The 17,551-nt window shown below is 33.5% G+C and overlaps 1 protein-coding gene across 1 annotated transcript; it reads left to right on the top strand.

Annotated features, from left to right (window-relative positions):
- The first annotated feature begins 368 nt into the window (after window positions 1–368).
- LOC134247654 (uncharacterized) lies at window positions 369–5,040 on the top strand. Its single transcript, XM_062729994.1, has 5 exons — window positions 369–536; window positions 2,399–2,731; window positions 3,963–4,226; window positions 4,332–4,598; window positions 4,697–5,040. Exons 1-5 carry the CDS (start codon window positions 479–481, stop codon window positions 5,038–5,040), a joined length of 1,266 nt encoding a protein of 421 aa, XP_062585978.1. The 5' UTR covers window positions 369–478.
- Window positions 5,041–17,551: the final 12,511 nt, after the last annotated feature.

The raw sequence follows: 17,551 nt of genomic DNA, 5'->3' as shown, positions 1-17,551 counted from the left end.
CAGTCAGTTACACAATCACAGTGAAAAAAGGTGAAAATACCGAACAGAGATCGATATCAAAAAATCTACATACAATAAAATAGTGAAGATGACATAAAACATGCTCCCCCCCCCCAATGCAGGATTTCTAGAGGTGGGACCAAGAGTCTGAGAGTAAAACAATCCTTTTTTGGTGATAATGGAAACTATAAATAGATGTTTCAGAACACTTAAAAATATTCAATGAATGAATTCAATGACTTATTATTCATGAGATTTGGACTTTTGTTTGCTCTAATACGCATGCATGGATGTCATAATAAATAAGTGACTGGGTTGAAATATCTTATCATGCATTGAAAGATTGTATTATTTTTAATAGTCAAGCTTAACAATACGAACCAGAAAGTTTTTGTAACAGCAAAAAGCAAATACAAAAAAAAAAAAAAAAAAAAAAATCCATGGGAAAAATGAATGCTTTCAATAATACCCTAAAAATATGGCTGTCCTAATTACCTCAGTGTTTTTTACTTTTGGATTATTGTGCAGAGCGCAAGGTAGGTAATTGGTATATGTCCATATGCATATTTTATGGTTTGACTTAATATATATATACACATGTATCTCTTGACTTTTTTTCATTTAGAATAGTTGATTAATTGAATTTATCTAGTTGAGCCTGTTTAATAGATAAAACAGATCTTTGTTGAAAATTTACAGACTTTTATGAATCTCAAGTATAAACACGTGACTATGAGTAGTTTTTTGTAGACTACCAGATCTTGTTATGTTGATGATGTTACTTGCTACTTGGTGGAGTCCTCTTGCTCTCCCCTTTCATTAATTTCAGTTTTCCTGTTCCTTGATAATATAGTCGTACCACAGGCACCCGATGTTACAAGTTTACTTTTCTTTTAATACAAAATATACCCCCTACCTAATAAGGTATTTTATATATTTTTATTAAAAGAAAGATGAGTAACGTCAGGTGCCTGTGAGTTGTACGCACGTCTTTAACATATCTGGATCTCGAGAGCAACGGCCTTTAACGGTTGAGATAAAGAACGAAATACAGTTTGAAAGTTTCGATGCAATTGTTTTATTTAAAGGTAAACCGCAGACTTCTTCTTTCCGTGTATTCTGTGCTGTACAAGGTGAAGATAGCAAACATTGATCGATCTAAAAAAAACAACCTATCATAATCAATACAAAGAGCATACAATACGGACCTATAGAAATTCTAAAGTTTGGATCAGGTGTCTTCGGGGAATAAGCATCTCCTGTTGACTGGCAACCCCCGCCGTGAGCCCTGTGTATTTTGTTCCGGTAGACGGAACTTTCCGTGGTCAATTGATCATATAAAAAAGGCTTAACAATATGTATGAAAGAAGTAATTCAAAATACAAAATTTTAAGGAACACAGAATTTACGAAATGCCCACGTTAAACGACGTAGTTTAAAATCCCGGTAACCTCACCTTATCATCGACTGTCTCTCTTTAAAATTGACCGTACTGAGAGCAACATTCTTGATAAATTAGGAGACATATAAATACCAGAAGCAAATGAAAGAAGGACAACGCTACACAAATAAGTAAGTCTGAGAATGGAAAAACTGAATTCTTCTTGTTTGTCATATATTGTTAATTAACAGTAACCTTTATCGTCACACATTAAATCAACCAAAGATGAAACAGATGTGATATCCTCTGTGGTTTTATTTATTTCATGTTCATTTGGATATATCGGGTCCAAATACGAATGAAAATAACTTAATTAATAAAAAAAAAATTGTCGAAATCTGAATGTCAAATGGAAGAAACCAACTATTGTTTTCATCTACTCATGTAGAGGGTTTTTTTGAATAAATTCTGCCACATAGGAATATCCTGAGGTAAAACAGGTTAGGTAATAAAGGAGCACTTTAAGTGCCCATCCGAAACCCAACAGTTTGTTGTGAAATTTGCAATAGGTCTCCGAAGACTACATAATGTTTTCAATATATTCACCATCTTCAAAGGTTTTATATTTCTGATTCATAGCATATCAGTTGGTTTTTACCAAGTTCTCCATGTCTTCTTTTTTCCTAAAGATCTCAAACCTAAATACATTTCTGGACGTTGATAAGACAGGGTGTAATTTTCTAAACTGGACATATATTAATCCTTTCAAAACATGTCTTCTGTTGAAGTTACAAATGTAGTTTGAACTTAGAGATAAATTTAGATGAAAAGGGCACAAAAGAGGCAAACTTGTGACATCTAATTGAAATTATATATTTTTTGTGATGATGAATTAAGCTAGGTAAACGACATTTTAATTAATTTTATAGTAGCAATATACGATATCAATAATAATTAAATACCATTATTGGATATTGTCTATTCCTCAGTTTTTTTAATTCGAATATTTCGTTTCAGATCAGTACAATCTAACAGGTTCCCGCCCAGCAGCAATACTGGGGGAGTCTTTCACTTGGACATGCTCTATGTTTTTACCGCCAGGAGAGACGTTACGTGCTGTTTCGTTTTCAAGGAACACCACAAGGGTTGGTTTAATAGGTTACTTAAACGGAGAATGTTTAACCACAGATCTCAATCCTAAGTACATGTACCTTTGTGAATCTGAGTACGTGTTTTCTTTGGTCATTCCCTCCGAGAATATGACAGAGTATGAGGCAAACACGACTTGGAGATGTCAACATTTTAGTAATGGACTCTTCAAAAGTCCAGAAGTCATGCTGAAAATTGGGGGTGATTATTTCTCATTTATTAGTTTAGATACTTACAAATTTCATTTTGCATAGGGAAACATTGTATAATATTTCTTGTATGACAAGTGACAAAGATCAGTTGTAGACATTTTTTCTGAATTTGATATTTGTGAAAATGTTTTTATGCTTATCGAATATTATTGATATTCTGACAGCAAATGTCACGACACATTTCAAAGATATTCCAAAGATTTTACAAATAACGTGCATGCGTATATAGCAGATTAACGAACATAGAATCAAGAGGTTCATGTACCACATCACACCAGGATATTAAAGTTATTTCTTTAATGTTCCCGTGTATTATGTTTGAACAAATTTGGATTTACACTATGTTATAAAGCTTGCACGTAGGAATTAAATCTTCTAATTAAATATGGATGTAAAAAAGTAACCCAACACAAAAATCCATTCAAATAATCAAATTAGCAAAACAGCAAGCAGGAACCTCTAAACACATCAAAGATGGGATCTGATGCCATAGAGAAATGAACATTCCTTTTGAGAAGTCAGAGACGCTATTTGTTCCGTCGACGGGAAAATACGTAAACAATTTTGAGAGTTAGCCATGAGTAGGAAATGCAGCAATATGCATTATGACTAAATAATTGATCCAGTGGTTTTGAAAAGAATTTAGATTGATTAAGTGTTGCTTCAAATCCCATTCGAGATTTTTTCACTTATATGGAGAGGTAACCATTTTAAGACCTTTACTCGACACTTACGGATATGAGCAGAGAAGGATCTTTGTCGTGTCAAACCCTGGGTTTAAAGTCTCATTTTAGGACCCACAACATTCATTTTAAAGTGCCGAGAGCTCAGTGAAGGAACGGTTGCTACCTATTTTTATCGAGCTAGTCGCGGCCGAGAATCGAAGTCAAGATCTTCCTGACACGGAGCGAGCACACTGCCGAATAATCTAGCGTGACGGTAAAGAAGTTTAGAAAGATGACACTAAATTCTCACAAATTTCAATTTCCCCCTTGAAAATGGGCGCTGTCCTTTATTTGAAAATGAATGGAATGCTTTTTTTCCCCAAAGGATGTTTAATGGCAAGTTTGGTTCAAATTATTCCATTTATTTTGGAAAAGAAGACAAAAATGTAAAATGTTCACGACGACAGAAATGATAAGAAAAGCTTATTTGATTCTCCGGCTCAGCTGAGCTAAAAATATAAAACAAATTTACTATATTTTCACACAATATTTCAGTTTTTGTCCAGAGCGTTTCAATTCTACCAAAGGACAATCCCCTTACGTTGACAGAAGGAACAAAAACCAAAGTTACATCTTTTGTCAATAACAACGCTTACCCTCCTCCCACAATACAGTGGTATATCGGGGATACATTGATGAACGTGACAGGAAGAGATCTGGAACTCATGGCTGACAGAGACAATGATGGGAAAGTGTTACTCTGCATCGCCACCAATAACAACAAATCACTTAGTGCATCAACAGTCTTAAATATTCTGTGTACGTAAGATTACATGTTAATTCATATCACTATTCAGTAGCATGATTGAACTTTTTAAAGAATGAAAATGCACTCATGTTGAAGAAATTGTTTTATATTCTTAGATAAACCTATAATAAATATTGCCCCATTCCCCTTACTAACAGTTAACTATGGTGACACAGTATCGGTCAACTGTGTAGTGCTGAAGTCTAATCCTGCAAAAATTATTGAATACACATGGTCAACACTGGGACAGGAAAGGGTCATTGGGAGAGAATCTAACTTTACCATCATTGATGCTTCTTTAAAAGACAATGAAACTTTTCAATGTAGCGCCAGGAACAGTGTTGGGACGTCTAAACTATCATTTGTAACAGTGATTGTTCTCTGTAAGTTCACATTGTTTCAAAGAAAAATGATTTTTTTTATCACAGAAAAAGAAGTATTTCATGCATATTTGATTAAAAAACCTGTCTTCTTTTAAAAGTGGTACCACCAAAACCACAGTACGTCAAGGCACTTTGCTGTGAGACACATGCTGATGTTGTGTGGGTGACATCACTAGCTGGTCATGTAGAACAGAAATCATTTATACAGTTCATGAAATCTTCACCACATAGTTCCTTCTCCAATACTACTGCTGGCTTCATCTCTACACAGGAGAAAGGACTCTACACAGCCAGAGTGAACGATTTAGAGTTCGACAATACATATATCTTTAGAGTTGTAACAGTGAATCAGTATGGACCTGTCATTTCCAAAAATGCTTCATGCAGGGTTCATGAACATCAAGATAAAAGAAGTTTATATCTACATTATGAAAAAAAGTAGAGATGAATTTTTGTTGTCCTTTTTTATCAGTCAATTTGTCATTACATCTTCCCTCTACATCCACGAAATAGTATCCAATTTTATCTTTTAGAAAATTTTGACGGTGTCCTGTAAGGACTACGTGTAAAGAATTGACGGACAGATGTAGATGTACAGTATCGATTAAGATTATATAAACCTATAAGGAAGGCCAATTTCCCTACAAATCCAAGTTCACAGAACTTCTTTTGCATTTTTACTTAGTAGGTATTTAGGACAATTTCTTTTGTATTAAAAGGAACGATAAAACTATAAAGGTTACTGAAAAAATATTTTAAAAATGAAGAATATGGATAAAGGTATGTTTGTAAACTAGAGAATTTAAGACTATTAAAGCATAAAATAATAACGGGGAGTATATGTCTCGTTTTAATTTCTCTGGTGAAGGTCAATCAGCTCCAAGTGTCGCTGCTACAGTTGGAGGAACAGTCGGTGGTTTGATGGTTTTAATATTGGTAGTGATCATAACAGTGATCGTCATCCTAAAACGTCGGCGACAACATAATTCAGGTGCAACTTAATTAATAGCATTAAAAAACATTGAAGTTTATGAAACAATTGTATAATTATTTTCATTAATTCAATACATGTATTCTTGTTCCCAGAAAAAAAAACTCAGGAAAAATCAAGGTTAGCAAATATTTTCGATAGTAAAATTATTTTATGTATAATGGTAGCAATTTCATATACATGACACGGAGTAAAAAAAACAGAAGTAGCAAATTTTCATTGTAATATTTCAGTGGAAAAACAAAGTATGAAACCCAAACTAACTATAATTTGGAAGCCAACCAGTACCATGTAATATGAAATGTACAGTTTATACTTTACGATCAAGGTCTGCTTATAATTTATTTCAGATTAAAACTATAACAGTCAAAACTGAAGCTCACTGTAATATTTCATCAAAGATGATCAACTTGTGTACTTTTTCATTCAGTTAAGATTCTTTGTTTCTTCGCATATATGATTGCCAATATTGAACGGTTAGTATTTGATTATAATAAAACAGCAGCTTTTTCATTTTTCTTTGTGTCTTGATTAAGCAACTTTATCAATTGTTTTCAATTTTAGAAATGAAGAGATCAAAAGTAAGAATATCAAAAGGGATAATGAACTGGAGAAAACAAATCCAAGAAAAGATGCAAAAGGGTCTAAAGGTATTTAATCAATAGATTACATGCAATATTTAAGGAATGACTGTCTTATTTCAGGCACATAGCATCGTTTTTTGAAATGGGGGGGGGGCACCCAGAGCAAAAGAAAAACAATTTCATATACTAGAAAATACTAATTCGAGGGAGGGGGTGCAACCAACTTCTTTCATTACCAATTTTTTTGGCATACACTACTGAATTTCCCTTATATTATTTTACAGAGTTATTAACTGGGAGGGTGCAACCTGTTTTTCAATGAACATTTTCAATAATAGAAGTAAAGTTGGGGAAAAAGTGGCCCCCTGCCCCCTGTTGCTACCTGCCTGTATTTTTCGATTTCATGATGTGTTCAATCGATTGACTTGCGTGATATTTTGCAAAAACACCGAAGGCATTTATACATAAAATTATCACGCAAGCCAATCGATCGATTATCGTCATGAAATTGAAAAAAATAAGACAGTTATTGCATTCTAGAAGAACTTGGATTTAATTCTACAAGTGGTAATCCTACTTATACATATACTTCTCTTTCTAAGGAAGAAATTCTTCAAAATCACCTGTCAGTTTCGAATACTTTTGATATTCCACAGAGCCAAAATGAATTTGAACTACCTTATATATATTAGTTCCGAAACTTCATAAGAATCCTTACAAACAAAGATACATTGCAGGTTCCAGTAAATGTTCAACCAAGCCTCTTTCGTTACTTCTCACTAAAATATTGACTGTAGTGATTGAAAAACTTCAAGAGTACTGTACAACTATTTACCCCAGTATTCAAGAAGTGGTGTAAATCAGATGTGGATACTTAAAAATTCTAAAGAACTTTTGGACAATTTGAAATCACAAGACTTTACAAAAATCAACAGCATTAAAAACTTACGACTTTTCAACTTTATACACAACAATTCCCCACAACAAATTAAAATCCAGGCTTTTTGATATCATTGACAGCTGCTTCTTCAACAAAAATGGAACACGTAAGTTTACTTACCTCGTCATTGGTCATTTGAAAAATTATTTTGTTAAAACAGATTCTGATTGCACACATAAGTACTCTGAAGTTGACATCAAGAAAATGCTTGAGTTTCTGATTGACAATATCTATGTGGTTTTTGGAGACCAGGTATTCCAACAATCTATTGGAATTCCCATGGGTACAAATTGCGCTCCGTTATTAGCAGACTTATTTTTATATTCATATGAAGCAGAATTTATGCAAAATCTTTTACGTGAAAAGAAGAAAACACTTGCTGTGGCCTTCAACTCGACATTTAGATATATCTACGACGTATTGTCAATTAATAATGATAATTTCCATTCCTACGTCGACACGATATATCCTGGTGAGCTTGAGATAAAAGATACCACAGAGTCCGACACTTCTGCTTCATAATTGGATATTTTACTTGAAAAAGACACTGATGGTAATCTAACAACCAAGCTATATGATAAACGTGATGACTTTAACTTTTCTATCGTCAACTTCCCTTACTTATGCAGCAATATACCTTCATCACCTGCATACGGAGTATATATATCTCAGTTGATACGATACACAAGAGCATGCTATACGTATGAACAGTTTCTTAAACGAGGTAAATTATTGACAAGCAAGTTGATGAAACAAGAATATCAACAGTCTCGTTTGAAGTCATCATTCCGTAAATTCTATGGTCGATACAATGACCTTGTCAACAAATACAATTTATCATTGAATGAAATGCTGACGGACGTTTTTCATACCAATTGTTAGTCCATTATTTATACACTGAATTGACCACGGATTTTTTCCGTTATTTCCTGATTATGACAACGAGCACACGGCGGGTGTGACCGGTCGGCAGGGGATGCTCACTCCTCCATGGCACCTGATCCCACCTCTGATGTTTCGGAGGTTCGTATTTGCTCTGCTCTTATTTTGTATATTTGTTTAATGGACGTTGAGATTGAATACTGTTCGTTATTTCCATATCCTTCTTATTCCTTATATTTACATGTTCTTGATCCGCCACTCCACGTGCACCAAGCCCTGCTTCTGTCTAGCTATATTCGACGCACCCTGCAGGTGACTTCTTTTAGCCGCGCCTATTGATGAACCAATACATCATTGGGGAGAAGTACATATACAATTTGTAACATCATTTCGGACAAAGAAATTGAAAATGTAAATATTCAAGCATATTACAGTTTTTTCAATGTAAGAAAACTTGTTAAATAAATACATTATATTATAATTTCTAATAAAAAATAATAAACTCAATCAATCAATATCTTCACGCTTATACAAGATTTTTAAGGATATACTCAGTTGAGTTAAAAAACAACCCACTTCTTAATTTATTGTTTTTAGATTTGAACACCTTTTATTTTAATGCATCTTGATACATGAAAGACGGGAGAGGAAATGAAACAAATTGAATGCTCTGAATCTGTGCATCGGAAGAATCATTTAATTATTGTTTGTTATCTATATCGTCTTTTAAAAATGAATTTACTCAAAAGCCTGTTTCTAACGTCAGATTCATTAATTAAGGAATGAAGCTTATTTCAACTTGTGTTATCCGATATAACATAACTTGGGGCAGTTTACGCTTTATAAACCGTCGGATAAAATAAGTTGAAATAAACTTCATTTCTTATAGTTTAATTTCAATGTAAACAATGAGACAATGTTTCCTCCAGGAAATGGCTTCAAAGTGAGCATTATTTTAAAAGTAACGTCAAGCGGAGTGATACGTTTTTGACGTAACTCATTGTGACGTAGGCAAATTATGTTATACAAAATAGAGCGCAGGAGTTATCACGAATTTTTTCAAGAGAAAAATCTGTGAAATGATTATGGAGAATATTAGCAGTCTCGTATAAGGTTATATTTTCCATGGTCTGTACTATGACCTTGTCAGCAAATACAATTTTTTATTGAGTGTAATGCTGATTGAAGTTTTCAATACCAATTGTAAATCCATTATTTATACACTGAATTAAGGAGGGATTTGCCTGTTTTTTTCGATCATACAAGGAGCACACCGCAGATTTGACCTGTCGGCAGGGGATGCTCACTCCTCCATGGCATCTGATCCGACCTCTGACGTATAGGAGGTTCTTGTTTGCTCTGCTCCTGTTTTGTATTGTTTTATGGACTTTTGAGCTTTAATACTGATTGGTTTTCCAGGTATTTCAAGGACGAATTTAAAATTCAATAAAAATCATGAAAAGTAAAAGCCATCAAGAAAGATGAAATCCATGAAGCATTAATTTCTCTGTTAGGATTCAAGATAAGAAATATTCAGTTACAAATCTAATGAGGCTCCGATTGATTCTGTTTTTCTTTCATTTTAATCATGGGTATTCTAAGATACTATTGGATACAAAATAAAAATTCCCGACATGTTTATACAACCATATTAGTGGTGAATGTATTTTAAATACCCCTAACATTTTCAGTTTGTTAAACTGCAGAAAGTCAAATGATTCTGAAAATTAAAAATAATAAGATAAAATTATATCATTTTTTCGACATGGTCCTGATACCAACCCTGGTGTTTTAAATATCTGAGTTAGGATTTTTTTTATTTTAAACAGTCCTTAAATTTCAATCCTCTACTTATGCATGTATTGTATAATCATATGCAAGAGTTATTATAGTGTTTATTGAATAAAAAGAAGTTACAAAAAATGTCTATGTAAAAAAATCAACAAGAAATATCTATGTAAAAAAAATCAACAAAGAAATTTGAAAAAAAAAAATGATCAACGGGTATCTTAGATGATCAGCGGAATATCCTTCACCTTCGGGCTTTAAAGACTCGTGATCAATCCGATTGGATGAAGGATATGGAAATAACGAACAGTATTCAATCTCAACGTCCATTAAACAAATATACAAAATAAGAGCAGAGCAAACACGGACCTCCGAAACATCAGAGGTGGGATCAGGTGCCATGGAGGAGTGAGCATCCCCTGCCGACCGGTCACACCCGGCCACATACTATACTGGGCGACAAGAAACAGGGTAGTCACTATAATAAACGATGCAAAACTTGAATTTGTGGACAATGCTACCAATAAAGTCAACAAAAAACCAAAAACCATTCTGAACATGTGGAGTGAATTAAAGCGATTTTTACCAATGAAATCAGCATCGGCTTTACCATCATACTTAAAAGTGAATAGCTAATCGGTTTCTAATGTAAAAGAAATGGGTTAATAGATTTAACAACTTCTTTAGTGGCATTGGACATAAATTTGCTTTGATAATTCCTTATTAGAAATCAAGAACAATGAATGTCTAAGGGGTCTTTTAGCATTCCAGACATTTCCATAGATTTTGTCATAAAAGAAATAAAAGCAATATCAAATTCTAAGGCTACAGGATTAGATGCTATTTCTGTAAAATTGTTAAAAAGTAGCTCATGCAGATGTTATTACCGACATTTTAACTTGTATGATGAGCAAGTTTATAAAAAATGGTCACGTTTCTTTGAATGGAAGACAGCTACAGTCACTCCCCTTTTTTAACCGGGTAAAAATTTTATTCTTAACAATTATCGACCAGTGTCAGTTTTACCAATTGTTAGCAACACCATAGAAAGGCATGTTTTTAACTCTTTTTAGGAGTATTTGGAAAATAATAATAATCTTTTAACTGAACATCAATCTGGTTTTAGGCCAAAGAATTCATGTGAAACGGCCTTGCTATTAATTATTGATAAATGGTTAATAGGATAGACAATAGTGATTTAACCGGTGTTCTTTTCATTGATGTTAGTAAATCCTTTGACAGTGTAAGAAGGATATGGAAATAACGAACAGTATTCAATCTCAACGTCCATTAAACAATAAACAAAATAAGAGTAGAGCAAACACGGACCTCCAAAACATCAGAGGTGGGATCAGGTGTCATGGAGGAGTGAGCATCCCCTGCCGACCGGTCACACCCGCCGTGTGCTCGTTGTCATAATCAGGAAAAAACGGAAAAAATCCGTGGTCAATTCAGTGTATAAATAATGGACTAACAATTGGTATGAAAAACGCCAGTCAGCATTTCATTAAATGATAAATTGAATTTGCTAACAAGGTCATTGTATCGACCATAGAATTTAGGAAATGATGACATTAAACGAGACTGTTGATATTCTTTTTTCATTAACTTGCTTGTCAATAATTTACATAGATGCTCTTGCGTATCGTATCAACTGAGATATATATACTCCGTATGCAGGTGATGAAGGTATATTGCTGCATAAGTAAGGGAAGTTGACGATAGAAAAGTTAAAGTCATCACGTTTATCATATAGCTTGGTTGTTAGATTACCATTAGTGTCTTTTTCAAGTAAAATATACGAGTATGAAGCAGAAGTGTCGGACTCTGTGGTATCTTTTATCTCAAGCTCACCAGGATATATCGTGTCGACGTAGGAATGGAAATTATCATTATTAATTGACAATACGTCGTGCAGTATTGTTTCACAGAGTTTTGTCTTATGGCATATGTCAAAGATCTTTTAACTGGTTTCAGTCTTATCTTAGTGGAAGATCACAATGTGTTAGATGGAAAAGTGTCTTATCTGATGACGAAGATGTTACAATAGGAGTGCAACAGGGGCTCTATATTTGGGTCTTTATTTTTTATTATATTTGTAAATAACTATCCAAAATGTCTGAAGCACTCAAATGTCAATATTTATGCAGATGATACGTCACAGGATGTATCACATAAATCTTTTGATGTTAATAAAAAAAAAGTTGCATGAGGATCTATTGAATTCTATGAAATGGATGGAAAATAATAGGCTAACGATGAACATAAAGAAAACACAATGCTTGTTGATTGGTACTGCACAAAAGCTCTTAAAATGTAGAAAATTGTGTATAAAGTAGACCATTTTGTATTAGAGACTGTTAAAATTGCCAAACTACTTGGTGTACAAATAGATGAAAATGTTTAATATGGTGAGTTCTAATTGATTTTTTATGTAATAAGCTTTCTTAGTACATATTTCACAACTCAAACAAAGGGTTTTTGCTGCTACCAAATCACGTGGTACACCCAAAGCCCAAGCTTCATGGTTGGGTGACTCTGCCATTGTGTGCATAATTATTGAGCAAATCATTACCAATGATAGGTCATTACAATCATGGACACAGGGCAAAGTCACGAGACAATGAATAATAGACCTGATGTGCTACATAGTCAAAAATATACATAGTTACATAAATTAGTACAGGAAAAAAGATCTCTTTCTCTTCCCCTGTCTTTTCCTGAATAATTCAACTTTAGTCAAAATTAAAACATGAAAAAAATAAATTAAAATCAAAAGTATATAAGAAATTTAAGAAATGTCTAGTAATTGATTAATATTTAGGATTTACCATTTACATTGGTACATTAAACAGAATTATTGCATTGAGAAGTGAAAACAATAAAATTCAACTTACTATTTAATTGATTCTTTGATATGATCTTTTTTAAGAAGTTCAAATACGCTTGAACCATCCTATATTGCTCAAGTATTGCACATGTACATCTAACCGTAATCCTTTCTTTTCCTGCATTTCGTTTTCTGTTGAATTCTTTGCTTACAGGATAAATTTATCATTTTTACCACGAAAACAAATGTTTAATAATGTCCACAAAAATGCTCCAAACTTAAATCCATCAAAATGACATGACTATCTTCATACAGAGATTTTTGAATCTATATAGAAAATAACCTGTATTTTGTTTGAAAACTACTCACTGTAGACTGTCACCTAACAGGTAGATATTACCCCGAGGGTATAATTATCACATCTGGGCCTGTACAAAATGGCAACAGTCAGGTTCAAACCTTATCCTTATCTTGATTGAAAAAAAAAACGCACAAAGATTTGTTATTTAATAGACAGAGACACAAAGGGCTTAATTTATCGTGTGAATCATGTACTAAGTATGTTAAACCTTTCCCTCGCCATTTGATTTGGTCCCTCGCTTCGCTCAGCACCAAATCTCATGGTACTCGGGAAAAGTTTACCAACATATACACAGAAAATAGGTATTTTACGCCGTCTTCCTAGTTTTATGTCAAAGGGTACTCGGGAAAAGTTTACCAACATATACACAGAAAATAGGTATTTTACGCCGTCTTCCTAGTGTTATGTCAAAGGCAGCATTACTAAAAGTTTATATCACTGTTATAGTTTACCTCATTTTAACTTTTGTTGTACTGTTTGGTGTTCAGCCAAAAAACAAGATTTTTATTGATAGAATTTTAATTACAGAAAAAGGCCATTAAAATTATTATGAATGTGAAATCGTATGCATGTCCTTTATATATATATATATATATATATATATATATATATATATATATATATATATATATATATATATATATATATATATATATATATATATATATATATATATATATATATATATATATAAAGCACATTTTACAACAACTCTTAAACTAACATAACTGCCCTAAGTGAAGAAATATTAATATAGAAAGCACAAAGAAATTCACTTTTACATGGATACCCACTTCCGCCCCAGCCCGGGGTTGAACTCTCGACCTTCGGAATCTGTCTCCTAGCAGTGCAGGAACAGCGCGCTAGACCGCTCGGCTATCTAGGCAAGTCAAAAAACTTGCTTTCGATGCCGATGGAATTCTCGCGGCGCTGCCCTACACTACACGGTCATTGAGAATAGAAGTGAGATACAGTTATTTGGACATTAGTTTTAACAGAGGATTGTTACCAATACATGTTGTAATGAATTTAATTATTATTCATTATAATTCATTACAACATGTATTGGTAACAATCCTCTGTTAAAACTAATGTCCAAATAACTGTATCTCACTTCTATTCTCAATGACCGTGTAGTGTAGGGCAGCGCCGCGAGAATTCCATCGGCATCGAAAGCAAGTTTTTTTGACTTGCCTAGATAGCCGAGCGGTCTAGCGCGCTGTTCCTGCACTGCTAGGAGACAGATTCCGAAGGTCGAGAGTTCAACCCCGGGCTGGGGCGGAAGTGGGTATCCATGTAAAAGTGAATTTCTTTGTGCTTTCTATATTAATATTTCTTCACTTAGGGCAGTTATGTTAGTTTAAGAGTTGTTGTAAAATGTGCTTTATAAATAATAATTAAATTCATTACAACATGTATTGGTAACAATCCTCTGTTAAAACTAATGTCCAAATAACTGTATCTCACTTCTATTCTCAATGACCGTGTAGTGTAGGGCAGCGCCGCGAGAATTCCATCGGCATCGAAAGCAAGTTTTTTTGACTTGCCTAGATAGCCGAGCGGTCTAGCGCGCTGTTCCTGCACTGCTAGGAGACAGATTCCGAAGGTCGAGAGTTCAACCCCGGGCTGGGGCGGAAGTGGGTATCCATGTAAAAGTGAATTTCTTTGTGCTTTCTATATATATATATATATATATATATATATATATATATATATATATATATATATATATATATATATAGGGAAAATGTTGTAGAAGTCCATGGTATAGGTAAAGTTATAAATCAAAATTAAATCCAAGATAAACAAACAATTTACGTTTAATTAGACGGAGGCTGTATGACAGCCTCCGGGTATAGGGATTGTCTTGCCCATGGAATGTAAACAGGAAAGATTTCTCAAGCACCATCTATCGGTGGAATTGTTTTCATAACCTTGAGATTTCTATTTTTAGAGTGACTCTGAGTAACACCGACCGCAAGGATAGGCATAGTCTAAAACAAAGATCGCGTCACATACAAGTATAAACAAACAGTTCTACTTTTTCTAAATAAACAGGATTTGTCTAATATTTTTAAAATGTCGTGTATATAAATATACATTTCCAACGGAATATGTAAAAAAGAATGTGATTTACTGTTAATTTTTTATCAGACAGAATATTAAGAGATTTTGTCCCAACAGACGATGATAAAGCGCGTTTTACAATATACCGAGCCTTTTCCCACCGATTCTCACACCAAAACAAGAACGAGAAGAAATGAAGTGGCGGATCTAGAGGGAGTTTGGGGGGGGAGGGTTAACATCCGCGGAGAGTGATTGAGGAACCCCACTTATCAATTGCTTCTTTTATTAAAGTAAAAACTATCTCTAGTTATAGATAAGTTTAAACTTTAGTTTTATATTTATTTGTAAAAACTTCCACCAGAATTCGCCTGTATCAAACTAAGTGTGGAGACGCAGATGTACCTGTATTATGTATTCATTTGAAGAAAATCCTGCAATGCCGCATGAAAATGTTTTATGTCACAGGTATAAATATAAGATATTTTAATAATAGATCAAGCATTTCAGTTTTAATGGAATTTTTTGTGCTTGATTGCTGTTTGTAATCTCATTTTCACTCCTTTTCTAATTTCGTCTTGAAAGGACCGATAAATTGGTTTGCGGCCGATTTTTGACGCTTGCATCAATAGGTTTCGTGTAGTTTTTTAATCTGACAAGGATCGATGAATAAACAAATGCAGAGTATTTTTATCTGTAGGAATATTAACAGTCTAGTTTTGAATTCTTTATTTGTAATTGTGTATAATTTTAGGAAACACATGAAAATAGATTTACACTTTCTACAAGCGGTTTGAGTGTTTGGGGTACCCTCACATTAGATAAGAGAGAAACAAACGGCAACTCTGATATTGAGGTCAAAATGCATTTGTAACTTTTGACCCTTGGGTACAACCCAAATCTTGGTTCATAGGATTTACATGATTTATCACATTATACATGTTATATCCTATTTAATAATTAAAAATTATATCTTCTGAAATAAGTTGTCTTATTGTCATATCGTTGATCCTTATTTGCATTTGATACTTGTGTTTTACTTCTTTCACATCTCAAACTTTAATTATTTTTTATATACAAGATTACATGTATTTCTGATCATTGGTATTCATGTCAACTTTTTTTTAACCTACATCATTTGAGAAGTGATTGTTTGAACAGAGTTACTGAAAAGCAGAAATCATAGTTATATATTTATTACTTTTCTCTACGTAATTTGTAATCATGTCTCATTGTTAATGATTGTTTTAAACAGATAAACTGAAAAGGACAACCATTTTCACTGGTATACGAGTAAAGAAAGACATTTTTGGGTTAAATCTGTCATATGATAAAATACTACATTTAATAATTCCAGAAATATTGGTTGTCAAATTTGTCAAGATATATCTTTGTTATTGTAAGCAATACCCCAGTTCTCCAAAAACAATTTAAACTTGTGAAATAGCAAGTATTATGAACTTTATTGTTCTGTTTACTTTAAGTAAGAAAGTATATTTTATTCCACTCAAAAAATTGTGTTCTGGCACGAACATTTATTGCATGTTAATGACTTTATATTACTTAAAGAAAATTCTGTGTTGCATCAAGCTAGGTCACTCCATTTTGTATCACAAAGGTTTAAGACAAACTGTACTATATTATGTTGTTCATGTCCAATTACCTGGCTGCTTCTTTTTCCATGTTAGCTCATATCATAACATTATTACAATAAGGCCGAGAAATTTTGATTTTGGTAGCTGTTACATGTCATAATTATGTTAACAGTAGGTCTCTGTGACCTATAAATAAGATATCTTGAAATATGGAAACTCCTGACTGGCTGAGGCCTAGTGCTGAATCAAGAAATTCTGAAAAAGGGGGACCAGTTTGAGGTCAGGGAAGGGGCCCACAGCCACAATTAAAACACTCATTTATCAAATATTGCGTATTTTTTGCACTCAAAAGGGAGGGGGCAGGGGCCCCTTTTAATTCCGCCAGTGGGCTCATGACTAGAACATACTAGACCTACATTCATCAAACCGGGCCTGGGGGCATACAACTTATATTAGACAAGCTCACTTTTGATCTCAGTCTCACTTTTCCACTATATATTCCTTAAGTGAGACTGGGATAAAAAGTTAGCCCGTCTAAGTTTTATGTCAACCAGGCCAAGTCAATTACTGTTTCTTACGTTGAAAGGTTTAATATTGAAAGTATCTCATCTAAATAACAGTGAACTTTAATCATGGCGAAGTTTACATTACAAAGATGAAATTATAATATCCCAAAAACCTCATGAATATTGGAGTATCCTTTGAAAAAAATGTTGAATTGAAAAAAAAACTACACATTATTTCTCAAAATATTCTTTACAGCTATGTATGATATATATATTTCTTTTGTGTTCTCTCATACATGAAGCCTCCGTCTAACAGTACTTTCAGTACTTTGATTTTTTACACTAAGCGCTTTCGCCGTTACGGCTCTTCAGAGTGTTACACTCTGAAGAGCCGTAACGGCGAAAGCGCTTA

This window comes from Saccostrea cucullata, unplaced genomic scaffold (assembly GCF_032062105.1).
Source record: "Saccostrea cucullata isolate Sc308-1 unplaced genomic scaffold, CSIRO_AGI_Scuc_v1 ctg2023, whole genome shotgun sequence".
Classification (NCBI taxonomy): domain Eukaryota; kingdom Metazoa; phylum Mollusca; class Bivalvia; order Ostreida; family Ostreidae; genus Saccostrea; species Saccostrea cuccullata.
Note: the sequence above shows the minus strand (reverse complement) of the source record. Positions and strands in the feature narration are given on the sequence as shown.